The sequence below is a fragment of the Lucilia cuprina genome, chromosome 4, assembly GCF_022045245.1.
Source record: "Lucilia cuprina isolate Lc7/37 chromosome 4, ASM2204524v1, whole genome shotgun sequence".
Taxonomy (NCBI): Eukaryota; Metazoa; Arthropoda; class Insecta; order Diptera; family Calliphoridae; genus Lucilia; species Lucilia cuprina.
In genome coordinates this window covers 69,363,827-69,389,676 of record NC_060952.1, presented here as the reverse complement: position 1 = coordinate 69,389,676, position 25,850 = coordinate 69,363,827, and the positions used below count along the sequence as shown (strand labels likewise).

Below are 25,850 nucleotides of genomic sequence, written 5' to 3'. Positions count from 1 at the left end.
TAATATGAAAAAGAGGAAATTGAAAAATCTTCTTTAGAGATAAACATGTTAACTTTTTTTATTTTTATTTGCTTTCTTTAATTTCTGGATTTGCCCAAGGAGAAACAATACAAATAAATAAAATCGCACTTAAGAAAATGTGAAACGGAATTTAAGTTGAAAATTGGCAAATAAAAAGGATCTAAACGCTGATAACTGAGGTTCCTCTAAGCCCCATTTCACTTTAAAGTCTTTGAAAATTATAAGTTTTTTGTTTTTTGCTACTTGTTATGGAAATTTAATGAGAATAAAGACATTTTCTTTTTATTTTAGTATTTTTTATTTTGCTCATCTTCAACGCAAACTTACATAGATATGTGCATACATATATATTATATGCTTTTGCTTCTATACAACAAAACTTGTAGTTGCAAATGTTGTTTAGTTGGAAAAGAAAATTAAGTGTATGAAACTAATGGCTTCTCTAGCATTTTTCTATTTAATTCTTTTTTTATATAATTTTCGTTTTTTTTTCAATCTTTGCAGATGAGTTTCGTTCGAAAGTAGCTTGTGAAAATGACAAAATGCCACTTGAATGCAATCCTTATTCAAGGATTGCAATATACAGTGCTTCCTTTGGCTACATAGAACGCGAAAGTGTACAATGCCCGCATAACAATTCACAAAACGCTCCAGACACAAATGCTAAACAGAGTAAGTACTTGATTATACTACAATATATTCAAAATATTTGATTATAAGGGTGTTTTTAACTTTTTAAAAATTGTGTTTCGGGTTAATGTAAAGCATCAACTGAAATTTATATGATATATAAGTTAACTTGTTCGTCATTTCTACGGAAACATAAGTGAATGTCAAATATCTTGGCATAACTTTAGACTCTAAGCTACTCTAAGTGTATCCGGCGTACACTCATGTACACCACGGTCTTAAGAGCTATTTTGACATACAGTTGTTTGTTTGCTGGAGAGCGGTGGACATACGACTCGCCTTTCTATTCTAAACAAGATAAAAAGATCTTACAATTACTGGCTCTATAAATTACCCCCATCAGGCCACTCCAAAGACAATGCTAAATATAACTTCCCTTATAACACACCACACTACAAAAGATAGCCAATAATGGGGCAAGAAACGATCTCAATAAACACTGATGGTTCAAAAACAGAAAGACCTACAGGACCTAGCCGATGAACTAGACTTTTTCTTGTCTCTTTAACTACCCAATACTTGCACTACCCGATATCCGCAACCCACAAAACCTAATCAATCTATCATCCATTTAATAGGAATCTTCAAGTGTAAATTTTAATATGTAACAATAATGATAGAACCAAAGTGATAAAACCAAAAATTCCCAATATTAAAAAAGTTTAAAAAACACCCTAATCTGCGTACAATCTGTACAAAGAAATATGCAATTAAGGTTGCCACCTTAATTTAGTCAGACATATCAACGCACTCACACACATACATTCATATATGTAGTAAAATATTACACCATAATTGTACGAGTCAATGAATAAGAAGAAGAAAAGAATACAAGATGGAAAATTCTTATCAAGTCATTGTTAAAATTACATTTTAGTCGGTGTGTGTGAGTGTTAGTGTTAGTGTTGCATGGAATAATGTTTTCTACTTTTTTAATTCTCTTTATATTTATTTGCTCTTCTTTGTGTTTTTCATTCAACAACTATTTAGCTTGCCTGGTTTCTTATGCTACGGAGACTGTTATGCAAATTTGTCACGGGCGACGACGTTGCTCTATAACTGCGGATGCTGGTACTTTCGGCAGACCCTGCAAAAACGATATACCCATGCATTTAAAGGTCGTTTATACTTGCAGTAAGTACTATGTAATATATACGTAAATTATTTAAATCTACATTCATGCAAGTGTAAATAGAGTAAATTATACGAACACATACATACACAAACGAACAAAAATTAAACAGAAGAAAAGATATTCATTTTAAATTATATGCATAAATACACACATACATATCTACTTTACTATTTATGAAAAATCTACTTATATATGTGTACTCATATTTAAACGATATTTAATCGTCAGTTTTTTCTCGCTCTTCGTCATCATTTATTTATTTTGCATTTTTTAGTACCGCGTAAAGTACTTAAGGATCGCTATGAAACTGCACCGGAACCAGATGAGCCTCAACAAACTGAATTGGATTTAGATCAAGATGAACTCTATGATGAGGATCAATTTTACAAGGAAGGCGAGGCTATACCACCGGCACCTAAATTACAAGGGGCAATACCAAATTCTGGCTTTCCCTATGATTTCAATATGCGTTCTAGCGAACCCACAACAACACTGATGCCATCGATACTCTCACGCAACGATAACTCATTGGAGGGTAAGTATCGCAAAACTTCATTTAAAATTTTTAATTATTTTTGTTGTGTTCGATAACTAATAATGAATTCATACTCCTTAAATTGTTTAAAAGTGTCTGCTTGCAATTAAATATAATAATGAAAAATGTATTGCAGTCCTTTATTTTTCAATTAAAAACTCAAATATTTCCATTGCTTAATATATGTTCATACATACATGCATATATGGAGAATTAAACGCGTTCTCATTTAGTTATTTAATAATTGAAATATTATTTATTGATTGCCAGTAATAAATTATTGAATGACTGACTGACTAACTTTTTGTTTGCAAGTGGGTATGTTCATACTATTTCCCAGAAAAAACTCTTTGAATACGATTATTGAGGTTAATGAGTCATTGAAATTAATATAAAGAAGAAAAAATCATCTGAAATACAAAAACTTTTTACAATTTCAATAACAATAAACGCCATTAAGGGAGGAAATGCAAAAGCTTTAATTGATTGTTTTAAGGGCATTGAAAATACAATACAACTATATGTAAGAGCATAAATAAAAGTACACGGGTGTAAATGTTTTTTAATAAAACGATTTCATTCATTATGGTTTACCAAAATATAAATAAACTGCAATTATTCTATAATTAAAATAATGTAAGTTAATCATTTTCAGTTGGAAAATATTTAAGAATGCCTATTTAAAGTTATTTGTTCTTTCGGTTAAAGTTTTTTGTCTGATCGATTTCACTTTTATAATCTAATGAAGATAATTAATTATTAAAAGGTATTATTTAAATTTCAGTTTAGTTTTTGGCCATAAATTCTATAAATTAACTAAAACCATATTAATTCAAACTATAGAGTTTTTAATTCTTCTATTGTTAAATAAACCATTCTTTTTTAATTTTAGATATGTCTATTATTTTCGGTGTGAGATCGATTTTTTTGTAAACCTTAAAATTAAAACTTTTTTTAAAGTTTTTACTTAATAATTTTTAAATGTCTAAACAAATACTCGTAATTTCTATATGTATAAAACAATAACATTTTTAACTATGTTTTAACAAATTGTAAATTTAGGTATTTAAACACCCATGAATAATAAACCAGCCCTTAAGAAATAATTTACTTTTGAACGGAATACATATTAGGTTTGAATAGATGCAAAAAATGTTATACATTTGATAAACAACATAAATGAAAACACTCCTATTTCTTAAGAGCAAGTCTAATTTATATATATTTTTCCAAAAATTTTCTCTTCTAAACGAATCTTGTTTTTTATAGAATTGTTAAAAGTTTAAAAAAAACAACTGAAATGAAAAAGAATGTCTGTGAATGAATGAGTAGATGTTAATTGTCAAATATTCATTAGTAACAAAGTTTTCAAATGTTAAAAGGTTTCTCTTTCTAATTTTACATACAAGGAAGTAAAATGAACATTGTTAGAATGTGTTACACATTAAACTTGTACCAAAGGAAACGAGAAACTTCCTACGTACATACATTACATTTTCCTCCCGTATATTTAAAAACAAATAAACAATTCGTCGTAACCACCACATTTGTAACTAGAATTCGCATGTGTTTGTGTTCTAACAAAAAATTTTCATTCATACAAATATCCTGCATACTTCAACATGCGCCTTTAGTCTTGCTTTTTCACCTATGAAGTCTCCTTAAAATACCTTAAAATGAATTGCAACTAAATTAAAGCTCAATGGCTTCCTATGTTATATGTGCTATTTCGCAGATGATCATAATGATAGTGATAATGATGATGAATACAAGTATAATAATGACAAGGTTGTTGTTAACCATGATGACGAAGATAATGATGACAGAATTGACAATGATGATGTTGAATCATCATTATTCAATAAAATTAACACAATTCACAACCTGTCAAAAATATTCTTCAGTAATGAATTAGAGTCTCCAGAAACTACAACAATTTTCTCATCAACGAAAACCTCAAGTTCTGAGAATTATCAAACTGATGTTGGAAATGGCAGTGATGATGATGATGATGATGATGATGAATTAGCAATTTCTCATCATTACATTTATCGCAAAAGGTGTCAAATGGAGGATGATTGGGGTACAATTGGTTTAAATTGCACTGATGATGACATTATCAAAGAGCGTGTTGTCGTCATTGGTTTCCTTGTCAACTGGATGAAAACTTTTATTCATATTAAAAGTGAGTTCTTTCAAGAAATCTTGTTCAATGACTATAAAAAATATTAAAATTAAAATAAATCATAGCATAGTAAACTCCATTGCACATTTATAATTAGTACTACTAAAACTATTTAATGATGTTAATTGGATAATTTTGATTTAAATTATATTAAAATTAAAACGTTTGTTTGTGTGCAAATACTGTATTAAGTTTTATAAACTGAATGAATAATATATGTTTGTCATATAACGGGGAGATTGTTTTGGTTCCAAATAACGCGCATGACATTCCTCTATTCGACATACCTATCGGAAAATCTCTTGAAGAAATCAACTTTATGCATTAAATATTTCTTTTTTTAAACATTCTGAAAACGACTTACAACTGAGAAAGTCAATAATGCTAAAGATATTTTCAGACTACAATACTGAGTATTAATACATTTCATAATAAAAATATTATAGAATTTGGTCGGTATATCAAAAAATCTGTAAGAAAAATACATAAATATTTCACACATACTCTTTATCAATTCTTACCTTTATAAATTCAACTGTGTTCTTAAATTTTTCGTTTATGTTTAATTTATTTTACTTGCCTGTTTATTTTTTTTCAGATGAAAATTGTTTCTAACGTTACTTTTTTTAATTACAACTTTGATACATATGAAAAATTAGAAATTTTTAAAATTTTTCAAAAACTTTAAAATACGGTCGGTATGTCATAAAAATCAGAAGTATTTTTTGTCATAATCAATCCAATTGTATTTAGACTACGAAATTGTATTATACTACATGATTTTCTGACAAGTATTAATATTCAGTATTGTAGTCTGAAAATACCTTAATATAGACTATATACACTTGTGAAATGACTATAGTCCGTAATTAAAAGTTGTTTTTTGAACAAATTTTTCAAAATTTGCAGTGTTTTGGCATAGAATAATTGCGGTTCCTCGGTTATGTAAAATGTATAAATGAGAAAAATTAGACATTTTAATAACGCGTTGTACAACTTCAATATACCCAAAAATTGAAACCACAAAATATTAGCATGCTCAGGAAGAATTCTGGGTAACCGAGGAGATCAGGAACCTTGGGAAGGTTCCTGACGGCGTAACAAGACCGCAGTATATTGGGCTGACTATCGTAATAAACTTGGTGAATATAAAAAATCTTTCGAAAAGCCAAACTAGACTCCTGTAAACTTTTCGTAAATGACGTACAGAAGATAAAAAATTTCCTATCCAAAACTCATGTTAAGCCGGAATCTATGATCGATGACACGGCAGGAGGCTGGAGTATATAGCGGAGACACCTAATAAACTCTCATTTCCCACCCAGTATATCGAATAACAGGTTTTCGTACATCTGTCACAAATAAGTATTTACTGCATGCTTGAAATTAAAATATACCCCATTTAAATGGCAGGATGTAATGGTTATATTTATAACCAAAACAGGAAAACCTAGCTATGCGATACCTAAGTCCTATCAACCGATATGACATACATCCTTCCTACTTTAACCGTTCCAAGGTTAAAGTTAAGTATACCAGAAAAAGACCTTAAATATAAGCAGCATGCTTATGTAATGGGTTGTCCACTACATAGGTTCATCCTTTGATAGTAAACTGTAAACACTGGCGGTATGGTATGCATTGACATCGAAAGCGGCTTCAAAAACGTGCACACTGGTACTCTTATCCTATTCCTAGACCAGTTTTATGTTGACCGGGTACTCCGTAACTGCTAAGGAGCAGATTGATAAGCTGCGGGATGTACTATGAAATTATCAGGAAAATGGTATTTCGCGGTATACCACAGGGTGGCATTTTGTCACCTTTACTCAGGGTTAGCATGATTAATAGCCTTCTAATAACCTTAAGTGAGAAAGGACTTACCCCTGTCTGCTATACAGACGATGGGGTAATACTTTTAAAGAGAAAGAATCCAAATTACTTGTTTAGAAGAGCTTAGGATACAGCCTTGAACGGAGATCTGTCTTTTCACAAGAAAGGCAAAATTTTCTACGTACAGTGAATCAACTAAGTTTTTGACTACATTTTTTTAAGAGAATTTTGTTTTTTATTCATAAATAAAATTCGAAAAAACAGGTAAAAAGTAAATATATGTTTTCAAAATTAAAATAGAGATTGTGTAAAATGGATAATAATGAGGGAATTCCGATATAAAAAATTAGTTAAGATTTCTAGAACAAGTGTAAATCAATAAAATATAATTATGAAATGTTTAATCAATAACATTAAAAAATATAAAATAGAGTAATAGATGAAATGATCCAAAGAATTATTAGAAAAAAATGCACTGAGTGCTCTTTCAAAATCTCAAAATCAAATAGTTTTCCTTGAATCCAAGGAAAACTATTGAACTCCTGACTTATCTTTTTCAAAATCTATATATGAACTAGGAGGAATACTGTGTTTAAATTTAGACCTCTAAACAGACCTTAGGTTGCTTGGAACCAATGTAAAGTGAACTGTCGTGTAGTACAGGAAAAATACATAATTTAGATATTTTAAAATAGAGGTGGTTATCATACCGTTACGTCAACAAAAGCAATATTTTTCACCTAATACATATACTCATATATATTTAGAACCCAAATCAAAAATAACTATCCAGATCCAAATACGCCTACTGTATCTTATTCATAAAATAAAGAATTAAAAATATGAGGTTGAAAATCAAGATTTTAGCATTTAATAGTTCTATAGTGGCATATGGTGATGTCCCCAAAATGACCAAAAACCCGGATTATTTTTGTTATAATATATAGATTTATACCTCACAAAACATTTTTTCTAGGTCCAAATCCATTGATTATCTAATATATCATGTATCCAATTCAAAATTACTTATTATTTTCGAAATTTAATTAAAGAAATGATATATTTCATGTTAAGTCAAATATTGATACATTCTGATATGTATATAGGATAATAAATCGGTTAAGAAATGTCCAAATTTATTTGTACCACTACTAAAATATCTAAAAAATGTTATTCTAATATATAGGAGTAATAAAAATATTAAATTTTAGAAAATAATGCAGCAATATTAAAAAAATGAACAAAAAACCTAAAAAAGCAAAATACGTTATTGACCCAAAAAATTAACAATACGTTCACATTTTATCAAAAATCTCGTTAATTAATATAACAATTTTACATTTTATGGTAGAAAATTAAAATATAAAATATTCTTTAAAAAATACAACAAACAAATTGCTTTATTTTGCTAAAAATTGTTGTTCAGATAAAGTTTTTTCTTAAAATTTATAAAATTTTACATAGGCAAATTATTTAATTGATTCATTGTATACTGAACCTTGCTTCCTGGCAAGAAGATACCAGTAACAGACAAAGTTAAGTACTTAAGTGTAATCCTTGACCGGAATTAAAATGATACCACATAGAGGATAGGATTAACAAGGCACATGGGAGATGGGCGATATAAGGCATGAAATGGGGTCTTAGTACTACTATGACAAATTGGCTTTATAAAAGTTTAATTCGATAAATTCAAGCTTCTGCTTCAATAATCTGAAGGACTGCTTTAGACGTAAAGTGCAATATCAAACTTCTACAGGGAGTTCAGCGTACATGCTGCTTGGGTATAAGTGGTGCCATGTGTACTTCTTTAACCAAGGCTAGATATTCCACCCATTGAAACATATTTAAGAAAGTAAGTGCTTAATATATTTACCAAAAGGCACAAGGCAATTAGGGCGATATCAGGTGATAGAACTAAATCTAAGACCGTATTTAATTGTAAGAAAACTTTAACTTAATACTCTCCCAGATGTTAGGTTTATATCTTATGGGTACCAGCCCACAGCTCGAGGCAGTTAACCTGACAAACGCAAAACCATTCGACGCAACAAGAGCTAAACTAAAACTATGAATGAGAGAATCTCATAAGGCCTCTTGGAATAATGAAACAGTGGGTAGAACCACGAAAATCCTATGGGGTTTCCCTGATGAGAGCAAGACGAAAATCACCTCAAAATGAGCAAGTCTGAAGTTAGTATGATGGTACGTATTCTGAGTGGATACACACGATTACAAGGACATTTATGCAATATTGGACGTGCGGATTCATTCGAATGTTGAGCATGTGGAGAGGACAGTGAAATCGATCACTTTTTTTGCTACTGCCAGTCATTTGTCGAAGTTAGATCCAAGTATCGTGGAAGTGATGTTATTCCGGAAATAACATTCCTGACTAACACTGATTGGAAGATTCTTAGAAATTACGTTCAGGAAACTGATTTTCCTTTTTTCACGATAAGGAATGCACAACAGGCTTGATAGCATTTTTTAACTGAATTTTTTTTCCAAAAACATTAATTTTCGAAGTCACAAACAATTAAAATATAAATAAGTTAGAGTTAATTATGGACCGATCTTCATAAAATTAGGTAAATAGATTTCTGCCCCTATGTAATTTACTTGTATCGAATTTCAGCGCTAAGTCAGTAATGGGCGTTAATGTCATTTTTTGGAGAGGACCACATATGAAAGGTAGGGTCAATTATGGAACGACCCTCATAAAATTTGTAACAGAGAATTTGACTCATATAAGACTTATTTATGTTGAATTTATTTGCTAAACTCGCATTTTTAAAGTATGTATCACTGTTGAGGCTGTATTTCGGAGACTATGTAAAAACGTGAACCGATATTGCCCATTTTCAAAGAAAATAAACCTTACCTATAAGAAAGATTTGTGTAAATTTAACTCTCTAGCTTTTTCCGTTTGGATTCTATCGTGCTTTCAAAAGACATAGAGACAGACAGACATTGCTAGATCGAATTTAATAAGGACCCAGAATATCTTTTGTGGGTCTATGATCAATAATTCGATGGGTTAGAAACGATATGACAAAACCACTGTCGTATTTGATGGTGGGTATAAAAATTAATTATTCAACCACAGTGTAATGAAATAATAGCAACGAACGTATACTATGCTAATGCTATTTGACACTGAACACTAAGAAGTGAAACGCTGTCATTTTTTTACAACAACAACGTTACGCTCTTCTCACAGACGAGTTCTGTGTAACACATATGTAAGAAACTTACTCTCTCTCCAAACTTCAAAACTTTGTCGCGAAAATTCGTGGCTTATAGAACTTGAAAATATTTTTTATCACTTAACGTTATATTTTATTATTTTTTTGCACACTTTAGATATATTTAATAGCCCGAAAAGATTTAATTTTTTACAAACGAAAAAAAATATTTTTTATTTTTTTGACATTTAATTTTTGTTGTTGAAATTAAAACGAAAAAAGAACAATGTTGTAAATTTTCGTATGGTACAAGAAAAAAATATTTCAACTAACTTAATTATTATTTTAATATTGCAGATTAAAAAGCAAAGATACGTTCATATATAATGTTTATAAATAAGTTATGTTGCAAAATATTTAAAGAAAACTTCTAAAATATAAATTCAAATGAAATATTTTTTTTAAATTTTTAAATCCGATTTTTTGCAACTATGTTGGCTTGAGAATTCTACTAATACATTCTTAGAGTTAGGTACCGACTGACAGTAGACTTAGGTACTTTTTGACAGCGTTTCACTTCTTATTTATTCTTTGCTATTTGATATAAAGTTCTTAAAACTAAATAATTTTCTATGTTACTAGTAATTTTTAAATATAAGTTAATAGATAAAAATACATGTAATTTTCATAATATTTAATTTTATTAAACAAGCAATGATGTTATTCGGATTTTAATTCGGAGGTTAAATTTTTGAACTTATGCCCTTTTCAAATATAATTTGTATTAATACTATAAAGGCGTTCTAAAATGATGTCGTCAAAGATATGTATAGAATGGTTGTGCAAATAAATATGTATTTAAAGGTGTGAACGTTGCTTTACAGATGGACGGTCGTGAGATGGACTAATTTCAAAAAAATGAGTTTTTTTTAGATATGAATGAACAAATTTTATGTTCAGCAAATTCCGAAATAATAAAATGAAATAGTTTTTTTTTAAGAAAATAATTTGCGACTACAGTTGATATCTTGATTTTTGAAATACTAATTTCAATAAGTAATTTAAAATGTGCATATAAACACTTTATTTGTTTGTCTAATAAACATTAATTTTTATTTACATTTCTATATGCACAATAATTGAATATAATTTGTATGCAAAAAAAATGTATTTTAAAGATGTTGGAAAAATTCCTAAAAGGCGAATTTATCCACGAATATTTAAAATATTTGGCTATATTTAATTTGTATTTTTGGTCCTTCGTTGCGAGTTATATCCATGATTATATTTTAGAGTATTAGGAAAAAACGCAATTTTTGGAATCTATTTTAACTTTAAACCGTTATAACTTTGGCGGCTTTGCTAAAAATTATTCACGAGAATATAATTGTACATATAAGATGTAACACACTTTTTACACTTTTCAATCGATTTCTGTCACACGATCCCCTTAAAATTGTACACAAGTCTTTTTTTGGTTAAAGGACGATCGTTATTGAAAATGATTGAAATCGGTTCATTATTTCTCCTAGCCCCCATACAACCGTACCCCCCGAATAGGGCCATTAGGCTCATAATTACGTTAAATGTTTTATAATGTCAACAAAAATCAGCAAAAATTTGTTTTATAGAACAATAAATAACAATACTAATTTTTATTGTGATCGAGTATCATTTGACCCTAGCCCCATACAGACTCCCCTTCAGAAAATGACATATCACTGAGATATTTTTGAAATAGACGGACAATCGATTTCTAAATGGAAATGTGATCCATATTTATACGTCTTATGAAGTTATGACACTCTCCATTTTATAGTAGTGTAGGCAGAATATGTATTATCAAATTTAAAGGTACTTTTTCTTGTTAAATTTGCTCCCACTTAAAGACAAATTGATAGATTTTGTATTCGATTACATTTGCTAAATTTACAAGGATGTGGTTTGTGTCCAACCAATTCACAAGATGAATATTTATTTTATATTTACAAGCAAAACAAAAAATAATATTCATAAAAACATGAAATCAAAATATTGGAAAATATATATGTATGTATGTATGTATGTATGTATGTATGTATGTATGTATGTATGTATGTATGTATGTAGGTATGTTATTCTATATTTTTCCCAGAGTATAAAAAATGTCTAAGGAGTATGAATAAGATAAAACAAAATACAATTGGCTTACAATACTTGACTAAGATATTGTCTTGTTGTAAAAAATAATATATACAAAAAAGTTATCTAAATATAGTATGATAAAATGTAAAACCACATTATTTGTATTTTATTTACCAATATGAACTATTTTTCAAATAAACATTTATTATTTTTATTGTTTTCATTTATCATGTTTAAATATTTTTTGTATTGTTTAATTATTTGCTTTGTATTTATGAGCTTTTTCCTTTTCTTATTTTTATAGAAAATCAAGAACAATTCTATCTGTATTTAATCATATCTGTCGCTGTTGGCATGTTGCTGAGTCTGACTCTGGTAATTGGTCGTCTGACCCTCCAGCGAAGGCGTTCTTGCCGCAAAAATAGTCTATCGAGCTGTAGTAACAACGAGAAAAATAGCAGTGATAAAATGGGTAGCACCGGCGGTATTGGTGGTGGTGCTGGTGATAATAATAAATTTCAACATGAGCCAACAGCACGTGAAACACAATTAAGCGGCTCCTTTGCAGATGATATATCTGACATTGATGCTGACATTGACTTGACTAGTCCAATGCCAGTGCCAAGTCTTTCAACGAGAAATGAGGTAAATAAACTTATTTCTTTTGTTCATATTCTCTTTTGTTTCATGTCCTGTAGTTAAAACTTTTATTTTGGGCAAACTTTTGAAATGAAATGTGACATTTCTTATATTTATTTCTGCATTGCTCTTCTCTACTTACACAATTCTGACAAATGTTGCAATTCGAAATTCCTATAATGTTTTAAACGATTTGCATAATTGTTTTAACTGACGGATTCAAGAAATGTTTACAATCCATATTTATTTCCGCAGTTGAATTGTATGTTTCTTGTGTTGAAGTGTACAAAACAATTTAATCAATTTGTTACGTTGCTGTTTGCCATAAGTATTGCAAGCACTTGGGAAACCTCGTTAAATATGAGTTAAAGTTAAGTCAGGAATTTTTGATTTTTAGTTAATAAAAAAATGAATCTTATTTTTCAAAATCCTGTGAGATTTTAACTTACAAATTTCAAAAATTTTAGGAACGACATTACAATAACTTTTAAACAGCAACCAAAAGGTACTGATTTTATTTCTGAAAATCGTGGAGCATGTGTATTTTTAAGTTAATCAATAGTTGCAGGTGGTCGTAGACGGAATTAGGGCCAGTGGGTAGCACCTCGAAGTTTGTCACCTCGGGTATCTATGGTAAAAATTCCAATTGATACGAATGAGCTAAAATTTAAAATATGTGTGTATAACTCCTTTAGAAATTAAAAATACATTTGTATTTATGGGTTATCTCTTTTGATATTTATAAAATACTAGATATACCGATCGTGCTTTCTAACCTAAAAACATTATAAATGAAAAAGCCTACTTTTCATTTGTCACGCAATGAAAAGATAATAATAATAAAAGTTAATTTAAATTTGAATGTAACCTATAAATTTTATTTATATAGAAAGTGTGAAGCTCACCAGCGAAAGTCCGACCATTTTTCATCAAATGTCAAAGTTTTTGTATATTTTCTTACAAATTTTTGAAAACACAAAAACAAATTATATGAAAATTTAAGTGAAGTGAGGGCAAGGAATTTATAAAATAGCCTTCTAAATTTCTTTGTACAAAACTTTATGATTTTAGGTCTATTGGTTTCATAGATAAACGAATTTGTATATTTAATCCATATTTCTTACACAAAGTCCACATGGGTGTCAAATTTCTGGCAAAATTTTAGGATTTTGGCTCTAATGGTTTCTTAGATATACGAATTTTTTGTATTTAATCCATATGGGTGGTTCCGATGCCCTCTAATGAAAGTCTGCTCACTCACCTCCAAATGTTAGGAAGAATATTGAAGTTCTTCGTTCAACCTTTACTCTATAATTTTCCCATATAAACAAATTTATGTTTTGAATTCATATGCGAGGTGCGACGTTCCCCATTAGTAGTCGGCCAATCTACTACCCAAAATGTTTAAATGAATGTTAACGTTTTTCGCGCAAATTTTGACTATTCTAACTTCTAACATCCGATTTTAATACTAATTTTGTATGTAGGCGTGGCTTCTCGTCTATTTGAAATAATTTAAATTTTTTGGTCGTGTTGAACTTATTTTTAAGAATTAAACTGTTCTTTTCCATTTATAGAAATCGGCAGTAAGTCTATTTATAACAATATTTAATTCAAAAATTTTAATTTTTATTGGTCAATTACAACGATTTTTGATTGATCTTGTATGTTCAAACTTTATGCCAGAGATATAAATGAAAAATTGATGTTTTCAATTTGCAAATTTTTAATTAATTCCTTTCCACAAATAAAATGCATTTTGTTTCCAATTCATTTGAATAGAATTGAAATGACCATGAATTAATTCAAATGAACAAAAAAGAATTAGCAAAACACTTCCAACTAATTGGAATTGAATTGTTTTTTGTAAGTTTTTTGTCTATCGGCTATTTAAGCTCATTTTTACAACTTGCCAATAACCTAAGGTAAGATTTTATAATGCTGATAAATTGTATTATATTATATGTATACGGGAAGATAAGCTGGCAGAAAATTTTCCTTACGCTTTATAGATATCATTTAACTAATGCACATTCAAACTAATTGTAATTCATTTTACAGAAACATTTGAATTAAAAACGAATTGCATTTAATTTTTACAAATTAATTTGAATTAGAAATGAATTGAAATTAATTTCTGCCTAATTCGTTTGCTTTGATTTGAATTTCATTCAATAATTTTTTCTTATGAAAATAATTAAAAATGTATCTAATACGTATTTACAACATTTGTATTTTGTTTAAATTCTATTAATTAATTTAAATTATAACGAGTAAAACATACGAAAATTAATCTAATGTTTAAAAATTTTAAATTTATCCACGCAAAAATACTGCAGAAATTAAATACTAGTTAACAATTTGCGATAATCTGTATTAACATTGTTATTAATTTGTTGTTGTTATCATAATTTGTACTTTATCTCTTTTTCTCTTAGACCTACATGACATATGCCCCAATACCAAATTGTACATACGGCTCATTGGGCGACCATTCATCTACAAATTATGGCACAGCAACAACGATGCTCATGCCTTCAACATCTCAACACAATAGTTTAATGATGCCCGCAGGACACAATAGCAATAACAGCAGTGGCAAGCCAATAGGCTGTCCAACAGTGGTCGGAAGTAGACAAACAACGCCACCTCCACCTGGCTCACTTTACACCAGCATGGGAGTCTGTTCGCCATCCGTTAGTGGGACAATGACAATGGGTAAGTAATAGAGTTCAGCGACTAATAACGATATCATCCATGCTACTCTATGTAAATAAATTATTTTTATTTCAGTAAGTATGTATGTATATTAGGGATATAACATATTAACATTTTGCAAATTTTGAATGCAAAATGCTTAAATTTTTACTTTAAATTATATTTTAAGACCACTTCCACCTAGAGACACTCCAAATGTTCAATAAAATTTAAAAAAATGTCGTTTTATAAAACCTTATTACGTTAGTTATACCCCTAATATAAATATCTATTTATTGGATACTACCAACAATTTTACAAGTACTTGTATATGGATTTATGTATGTACCCAGGCCAAAACAAAAATAAATTGCTGTAAACAATAAAATAAAAATCTATAAAAAACTTTAGGTACGAGAAAAAAAAAACACTGAAACACATGTACGCAAAATTTATGATTTTTTTTCATAAATTTGTACATCTTTAGTATCACTTGAGAAAGGAAACAAGCTCTTTATTATTTATGAACTTTTATTTTTTGTTGCTGTTTTGTATATGTATGTATATGCACTAAGGTGGTCCGGTTGTATGAAAAAAGTAAAGTTGTTGCTACAAAAAATAATCTTTAGTACATTCTAAGTTACAGTCGGTCAACATTTTTATCTTGAAGTAAACATTTGTTGAGCTGAGTAAAAGGATATTTTATATAATATCAAGTGAGTGAGCTTTGGCATAATGTATTAGACATTTTTGTTTTAGTTTAAAAATTTTACAACAACTCAATGTATTTCTTTTTGACAAAATTACAGCTTAGCTCACTAGTTCGGACCACCATCCAGAACTACAGGGAAACTCAACTAATTGCAAGAATGTAGCATATGATTTTCAAATTCAACTTTTTAAAAAAAATTATAGCCAAAATAAGTTAAAGGGTCCATAAAACGGATAATAAAATATATGTCAAATATATTGAGTATCCTTTTTTGTTTTCGAACATAAGAAGCACACAAAAAGCAACAGGTACCCAACGTCAAATGAGTTTCGTAAATTTAGGAAGTTGGGTATATGTATAATCCATCTTTATGTCATGTTTTATTTTTCGAATCCTATGATTTTAATAAAAGTTCTATATGAAATCAGAAAAAAAGAGAATATTTTTACTCGAAATGAGATTACGACAAAAACAAAAACAATGTTCAAAAATTATTCTTGTAATAAAATAGTCATATACCAATCACATGAAATTTTACTACGTGAGAATTGTTTTGGCAATTTAAAAAGACACCTGAGAAATGTGGACATTCAAAGTGGGAAAAAATAAACTAGCAAACATTTTCTTGAAAATATAACGAAAATAAAGCTTAAAAGTGCGAAATATAATATACATACACAGAAGTAATTTTAAAGAATCGGTCAATACTATAAGAACCTAAATCTCTTTGTTAAATTTTATAAGAATCGGTACATAATTGACCTTATCCGCCATATAAGTTCCCCTCATAAAATTACTTTCAACTACTGCCTTAACTGCAAATATGTTTAATACAAACCAAAATTTGTCTACCAAATTTTATAACGATGGATTAATAATGACTCCAACCCCCATATAAGGTCCCCTTAAGAAGATTGGTTCATAACTGATCCGATCTTCTTAAAAAATACTAAAAATTACTTTAAATCTAACAACTGGCAATGTAGTGCTGAAATTTATCATAAACAAGTTTTATAGCAACAAACCTCTCCCTATCTCCAAAATGTTCTTTAGTTTTACGGCACAAAATTTTATGGTGGGTATAAGATTCAGCATGGCCCAATATAACTTGAATACTTTTTTAAATAATATTTTATTTAAACCATAAAAGCTAAATATATGGTTTCCAAAAAAAGGAATTTTTTTATGAAAATCAAAAATGCCATTTAAACGGCTAACTAAATGTCACAATGTTATTTAAAACAACATGGAAACATATTTACAATATTCTAAGAAAACGTTAATAAAATTAAAAATTAATATGTTTTGGAATAGATAAATGGACGTTTTACCTATTGATCAATATTCGATTTAAAAACGAAACCAGTTGGTATTGTACTATCCTAACGGTATGATTGTTTTGGGTTCGGTTCTACCATAAATTCTGATTTGCTTCACTTGAACGGCCGTATGCTCATGCTTGCTAAATTAGATTAATATATAATTTGCAATTGTAATATAGTGGATAAATAAATTTGTATTTACTAGCGATAATATAAAATATGTTACAAGAACTCAATATAAAATAATTTGAAGTAAATTTGTCAAACTATAGAAATTGAGAATTTTTTGGATATTTAAACTAACTATTATATTAAACTTAGAAACATGAAATTAAGTATGTAGAATTTGGATTAAGTGAGAACCCATACAAGGGACTTTTTGGTACTTTTTTGTTCTTCAAAAGGTACTTTTTGAAATTTCTACAATATTGAACTAAGAAATAAGAAACTAAGTTAGAATGAATAAAATGTGAATTTTTGGCACTTTTTTAGTCTTTAAAAGGCATTTTTTGAATTTTCTATAATATTGAACCTAGTAACATGTAATTATGTATGAGGAGCCCTGAAAATCCTTACCGTTTAACAAGTGGTATTTTTGATTTTTTGTAATAAAATCTGTGCTGTCTGTTTTTTAACACATCATGGTGAAGGGTATATAAGATTCGGCACATCCGAATATAAAACTCTTACTTGCTTTTTAAGTCAATTTGGTGAAAAAACTTACAGCACCGAAAGCAATTTCCAAAAAGTATTTGCACGTTTTTTTTACCAAAATTATTTTAAAATTTTTCATGTAAATGTATACTATTATCTATAATGCACACTTATATTGCGATCTTTTATAAATTACATAACAGGCTTTAAAATATCAATATTCTCTTTAAGATAATGTAATAAAAATGCAAACATATTGGCAAAAAGATTAATTTTTCTCATCTCATTCCATTTGCTTTTGGAATTTAATATAACTCCAACAAATTAATGTTATTTACTGAAAAATTTTGAAACTTAACAAGGTTCGTGGTTTTTGTTATATAGGTTAAACAGTTTATAATCAAAAAAGTACCGTCACACCTAAAGGGTTAATGATAAAACTTTTGTACCATTTTTCGACGACCCTATAACTCATTAATTATATTTATAACTGTAGAACTGTAATCTCGCATATTTAATTACGATGGCATAACTATTAATTGTTGATCGTTTATTATTGTCAGTTATAAAGTCATTTTATTGCAAATATATGAATGTCACATATATACATACATATATCATGCATATTTAAATAATAGTATATTTGTCAACAAGTTTTTTATATAATCCATACATATTTATGTAAGTATTGAAAACCCAATAAACAGTTATACAACCACCATTAGTTCTATATTTGTAAAAGTTTATCATTCGGTGTATAAGGCTAAGAAACTTACATCTAAGTATATTTTGGGTTCTTATGAAATTCTGAGTCTACTAGCTATGTCGGTTTGTCTGTCTGATTAAAGGAAATCTACAAACATTTCCCCAGCCATTTGATAATAAAAAGCAGCCAAATCAAATAAACTTTCAGGCAAAAAATATATATTTTGTTTTAATTCGTAAGAAACTACTAAAGATAACTCTATGAATTTTGACTTTTTGACAGCAGTACCTAACTCTAAGCATGTGTTAGTGAAAAGTACCTAACTCTAAATATGTGTTAGTAACAAAAATGTATATGTATTGGTGCATTCTAAACATACAGAGTTTTATAAAAAAGTTACAATTTTAAATTTGTTCGAATTTTCAATACCAAAAATTGAAACTCTGTTTGTAAATTAAAATTCAACAACAACAAAAATGAAATGTCAATAATTATACATTTTGTGTGCACAACCGTAATTTCGCGTTAAATCCTTTAAAGTGGCCAAAAAAGTAAGTTAAACATTTGAGTGTTTTGACAAGTTTAAATTTCTCACAAGAGAGTCGAATTCACACGACACTCGTAGATGTGAGAGAGTAATTTCCTGTATATGAGAGTCGGACTACTTGTTATGCTTTGTTTAGTACTATGTTAAATTTTTCGATTTTTTTTTATTATTGCAATTTGATCCTTTACTGGTAGTACTTATGTGCACAAAAGCATTTATCGATATCTTTATTGGTTTGGGATTTAGCAAAAAGTCATATGTGTTTAAAATTATATTGATTTAAATTTTAAAACCACCATAATATTATTTTATTTACAGTAGTTAATCTGATACCGTTAATAATGGGTCCATATTCACCTTTTGGTGCACTGATCAATTTAAAATCACTTTCTAGGACGATCAAATCTTATCCGTACTTCCTTCAATATTTTTATAGGAACTTTTTATTTAAAGTACATATACTCTTTATTTAAAGTACTTACCATATAGTAGTACATATAGGCGAAACTGAAGGGGTTTTCAAAGAAGCATTTTTATTGTCTTCACACAGACAAGCTCTGAGAAAATAAAACAAACTTATGAGAACTAAACGCACTCACTAAACATCAAATTTTCTTCACAAATTTGCGAGGATATTACCACTTATTAGTTTTTCTTATCACTTAAACTTAATGTTTATTATTTTCTTCAACACTTTTCATTTATTTAAAACCCCGAAAATAATTTATATTTTACAAACGAACAAAAAAATATTTTTTATTCTTTGACATTTTATTTTAATTAAAATTGAAAAATGAAAAGCTGTACACAAAGAATAAACAAGAAGTGAAACGCTGTCATTTTTTTACAACAATAACATTACGCTCTTCTCACAGACGAGTGCTGTGTAAATCCAACACATACGTAAAAATACGTAAAAATTGTATTCTCTCTCCCTAAACTTTTTCGCGAAAATTTGAGGATAATAGCACTTTGAAATATTGTTGATCACTTAACATTATATTTTATAATTTCTTTGCACAATTTAAACACATTTAATAGCCCGAAAATAATATATTTTTTACAAACGAAAAAAAAAAAATATTTTTTGTTTTTTGGCATTGAATTTTTGTTGTTTGAAATTAAAACTAAAAAAACAATGTTGTAAATTTCCGTATGGTAAACGAAAAAGATATTTCAAATAAATAATTTATTTTTCAATATTATAGATTAAAAAACAAATAGACATGTTTTTTTAAAATGTTTATAGATAAAATATGTGCAAAATATCTTAAGAAACCTTTCAAAGTATAAATTGAAATGAAATAATTTTTTTCAATATTTTTCAATACTATTTTTTGCAACTATGCTGACTTGAGAATTCTACTAATACATTCTTAGAGTTAGGTACCGGATGACAGTAGACTTAGGTACTTTTGACAACAGTTTCATTTCTTATTTATTCTTTGGCTGTACATTTTAGTATTGAAAATTAAAAAAGTATTTTACATACTTTTTTTTTAATTCAACAAAAAAAATAACAAAAAGACGTTTTTATAATACGTTATGAGATAAAATATCTTTTCAAAACAATAAATAACTAATACTTTCATTCACTGCCATATAAAATTTCATTAATAACACACAAAGAATAACGTAACAAAAAATACATTTTTTATTTAGTACCTTTTGAAAAACTGTGTTTATTTTTGTGATTCTACTAATACATTCTCAACAGTTAGGTCTTTGACAGGGGACTTAGGTCCTTGACAATTATGCAAAGCAGAGATACAAGCCGATGCAAAATGATCGGCGGCAGCGGCGTAACCATTTTAGGTCGGCGGCGGCATATTATAGAAAATATCGGCGGTGGCTAAATTGTCGGCTCAATTTAACCTTTTCTTCAGAAATTGACCTTATAAGCGTTTATTATATTGAAAAATCTCTGTATAATAGTCTGTTTAATGAGCTAACATATGAAAGAAATCAATAACTTTTGGATAAAAAAAAAAATATATAAAAAAAATAAATCATTAGAAGTCACACTTGTGTGATTGTAAACGCACACGATCTTTATGCTGTGATAGCAGAATAGAAAGCAACTACCAATATTACGAACGTGTGACAAAAGCAATGCCGAAAAAATTACATTTCGTGCCTGTTTTGCAAGACTCTTTGCCAACAAGTTCGTAAAGCATGACTGGTGTCCCTACCTCAAAATGCATAGTCTGAAACAGGTCATATTCACGACCTTTGACTTCCACTACATAATTAGGACCGCGAATTTTAGATCTTTATTTAGATTTTCTGGATAAAACGGAACATTAGTTTTAATTTTATTTCGTTAAATTCTTATTTTAGACAGTGTGTAAAGATCACAGGTAAATATCGCTGATGCAAAATATGGATGCAATGCTAACATCCGCTACATAGTATTATATTAGTCACATATATCGTATAAATTCTCTTAACCCATATTTTGAAAGAAATCTTAAACTCTGCGCATAAAATGGGGAAAACTTCTAATATAAAAAATGCTTTTCAAAAAGTGGAGTTTTTTGAATTATGCTAAAGCGCGATAAAATTTCTATTATTTTTCATAATACGTATTAATTATATTAGTTAACAAATCTGCGAAGAGACATATTTTTTAAAGCTTCGCCATATATCTAAAAATCACCTAAACTAAAGAGGTTTTTGTTACTCTGAAAACTTTGTTAAAATTCACATAGTAGTCATATTTAAACAGGGACGATATGTAAAAAAATACTAAATGATTTATCATTGAAAGTAGATTGAATTTAAGCTTTCGCAATTTTTAAATGTGTAAAAATATTTAACGTATTTAAGATTCGGCAAAGCCGAATATAGCACTATATTTATTGGGTAAATGTAAATATATAAAAAAGTTATTTTATTGAATGTATAATATACATTTGCTATAGTAACATATTTAATTATATTTATGTATAAGTAATACTACTAATAATTGAATACTCATTTACTAAAGAATTATTAATTGTATATTTATAAAAAAATAAATACCAGAATTATTTAATTACTGTTGCTAATAGCTTAATCTAGCATTATAAGAATTAATTTTAAAACACTCCAGTTTTATAATTCAAGATTAACACTGGGATTTGTCTTAATTATACCCTACATCACATTATTGGGAGGGTATATTGGGCTTGTGCTTATGTTTGTAACTTGGAATTTCACATTTGTCCTATACCCAGCTTAAAGTATACCAATCGGCTCAGAATAATTTTCTGAATTTTCTGTCCGTCCGTCCATGCAAACTTTGTACTTAATCAACTTACAGGTCACAATTTTGAAGATAAATCAATGAAATTTGGTACATCAACTTAGAGGTCGCAATTTTGAAGATAAATCAATGAAATTTGGTACATGATATTCTATTTCCCCAGGTTAAGATCGGTCCATTATTTCACCTGGCCTCCATACAACTGTACACCCGAATAGGGCATGTAAACATTGTAATAAAACTACAGGGCGCAATTTTGGAGATAATTTAATGAAATTTGGCACATGATCTTCATGATTATGTTTAATATACTCTTATCTCGACATAAAGCGGCATAACCAAGTTCTATACTAGCCTTGATGACCCTCATTAACTTTCTAATTATAGGGTCTCATTTGACCCTAGCCCCTATAAAAAGCCCCTATCAACATTTTACTTAAATATCCACAGTTTTATTAAAAATGGCTTATGTACATCTGAGGCAAGGTGCAATTCAACTTAAATGCTTTATTATGAAAACTAAATTACATTTTATTCGTATACAGGTGTAGGTTATTATATGGTCGGCCTCGCCCGACTATAACTTCTCATTTGTTTTGAATTGAAACATAACTGTCTATTTCTCAATTTTCGAAACAATATTTTCTTTCTTCTAAATACATTGAAAATATAATTAAAAATGTTTTGTTGTTTTCAATATTTTGTATTTTCAATATCATTAAAACAATTAAATAATATTAATTACAAAAAATAAAAATTTTACAAATTCAATTTGTTCATATTCTTTTAGGTCCCCACATCCTTACACCTTCAATTTTAAATACAGCATCCAATCAAAATATGGGAGGTCCTTCATATTTAAGTGGAACGATAATGGTCCCAGGGCATCATCATTCACATACAGGAACATTACGAAGGCAATTAATACCAACAAGTATGGGAATGATGAACACTACTCAGTCTTCTTTAGTGGGCGGAAATACAGGTACACATTCAATGGTAGGAGTACCAACATCATCCAGTGTATACTATGACACCACAATACCCCGACATCTTAACCGAGGAGTGTCAGCAGATAATACACAATACTTTTACGGATGACATTCATTAAATCGTAAAGCTTCGTTACCAATTGCAATTGCCGTGAGACCAGCACAAATGAATTTAAACATGATGCCCCTAACAGCTACTATGGGTTCGATGACGGGTTCACCGGCCCAAGCAACTTGTAATAGTCGCACGGGTACACCTACTGGTACGGCATCATTAAAAGGTACCATGATACCAGAAATACCATCTATAACCGTGACTTCTTCACCAAATCCGAATTCAGCCCAAACATTTATGGGTCCACGACATACATTAAAATCGACAAACAATGATGACATACAACAAAGCCAACTACATAATTCGCCCCAGCGGCAACCTACATCGCAAACTCACAATGTAGCTAATGTAAGTGGTGATGAAAAGTCACAAACAAATCAAGATAGAAGTAATTGTTTCTAGAAATTTTTATACCAAAAATAGTTTATTAGATTATTATATAGTATAAATATCATTTTTTTCTAAATATGTACATAAACATTTTTTATTAAGAAATTTAGCAAGTTTTAATCCTCTGCGGATTAAGTATGTAGTACTTAAAAAAAATTATAAGTTTACACATAGATATGTACATATGTACATTTGTATGTATCTTAAAACAATTGTATCTATGTATTGTTAAGTTAAGTACTCTTATGTTGTAAGTACTAGTAGTACTGTAAGACTTGTTTGAAACAAAGTTAGTGACTTTATAGTAATTAACGGTTTTACAAAAACAAATACAAACATACGAGTAGATTTTTTATTAATTACAATTAATATGTATTAAATGAGAAATACTTATTTTATATGTAAGTCTATTAAGGAAATGTAATCAATTTTTCCATCTATCTCCTAAACTATAATAAAGAAACGACATCAAAGCAACAATTGTATCATAATATACTGTATTTCCTAATTATTAATTCAAAAGTTAAATAAAAGTTCAACTTAGATAAAATATAAAAACTAAATAAATACATATTTATAAATAAATAAAATTCGAAACAAGTATGATACCCTACACCAGAGCATGTTAAAAAATTTTTAATTTTTATAATAAAATTGTTATTACCTACTGTAATTCGAAAATATTTTTACAAGGGGTTATATGGAGGCGAGGCTTACTGTGGACTTATCTTTATTGATTTTGGAATAACGGCCCGTTGGGCCAACAGAAAATTATGTGCCAAATTTCATCATAATATCTTGAAAACGACGACCTGTAGCGTGCGCACGAAGTTTACAAGGACACACAGAAGGACAGGAATAACTTATTCGACTCAAAAAGAGATTTTGCTTTATACTATAGTGGTGTAGGGTATAATAAATAATAAATAAATATATTTAATGACGTTGTAGATAACATACTGGTACAATTATATATCATCGTACATGCATAAATTAAATATTTTATAATAAAAAATTGTTATTTTTAATATTTTTATTGTATATTGTATTATGTATGTATAGATTTATAATTTTATTATTAATTTTGTTTAAATGCTGAAGGATTGAATACGTTACAGAAAAAATACATGAAATTTTTTAATGAATTGTGTATGTATGTACATTAATGTCCCGAGAAACGGACCTTTTAAGAATTTCATGTATTGTCAATCGATGCGTATTTATGTACCAAACATACAAAAAATATATATTTTTTTCTAATGGTCCTCAGTTTCCTACCAGCGATTGAAAATATTGAATCAATTAAAAAAAATATATATATTTTTCTTGTAATAAAAGATTGCAAACCTTGAAATAAGAAAAGTTTTTCAATCGCTAGTAGGGAACTAATACTCTTAAAAAAAATATTTTTCTTGTGTTCATTACGTTAATACGCATCGACTGAGATTCCTGCATCCTAATGTACATTAGGGTGGTTTTAAAAATGTCGAATTTTTTTGGGGAAACTGTTTGTTAGGTCCTTAAAGTTTTAAAAATTCGAGAACGGTTTAATGCATTTACCTTTGTCATACATCAAATTTAAGTCGATACTGTTTATAATATTTTATATGGAATATAAAAATGCATTTCTTTTTTGATATTCCCCACTTCTTCTTTGGGCAGTAGCTTCAAAATATTCTCGTTTACATCTATCTTAGATTTATCAATCGCCGACCTTTCTTTTTGAAACCTTTTGAAAATGACTGGTTGACTTATTCGTTTTGTGGTATCTTAAGTTTGTATTGAATTTCTTCCGTGTATTTTTTACGGTTTATTCTACGCTGTTCGTGGATTACTATTCTGAAGATCTTATATCTTTGGGATCTTCCCCGAGAGCTTCTACTGCAGCCAAAATGATACAGAAGCATTCCTATCGTACACCTTAAGATGGTATTAGACGACATGTATTTTACATATGTACTGTAACTATTTTATCCTTATGAAATTCCGAAGTTATGTCAAAATTGTTATATAGTTGTTCATAATTTTTGCTATCACATCTGTCTTTTTTCGTATAACATAACCTATACATGTCATTAAATGTGTAAAAATTGTTAAAATTATAAATTTGTTTATTAA

The 25,850-nt window shown here is 28.7% G+C and overlaps 1 protein-coding gene across 2 annotated transcripts; it reads left to right on the top strand.

Moving 5' to 3' along the window:
- The first annotated feature begins 528 nt into the window (after positions 1 to 528).
- LOC124419546 lies at positions 529 to 24,212 on the top strand. Of its 2 annotated transcripts, XM_046949515.1 has the most exons (7): positions 529 to 693; positions 1,702 to 1,845; positions 2,121 to 2,381; positions 4,117 to 4,566; positions 12,016 to 12,356; positions 14,789 to 15,068; positions 23,026 to 24,212. In XM_046949515.1, the coding sequence occupies exons 1-7, from the start codon at positions 564 to 566 to the stop codon at positions 23,334 to 23,336; spliced, it is 1,917 nt and encodes a 638-aa protein (XP_046805471.1). In that variant the 5' UTR covers positions 529 to 563; the 3' UTR covers positions 23,337 to 24,212. The 2 variants fall into 2 exon arrangements, with proteins under 2 accessions (XP_046805471.1, XP_046805472.1); XM_046949516.1 differs by lacking the exon at positions 4,117 to 4,566.
- The last annotated feature ends 1,638 nt before the right edge of the window (positions 24,213 to 25,850 follow it).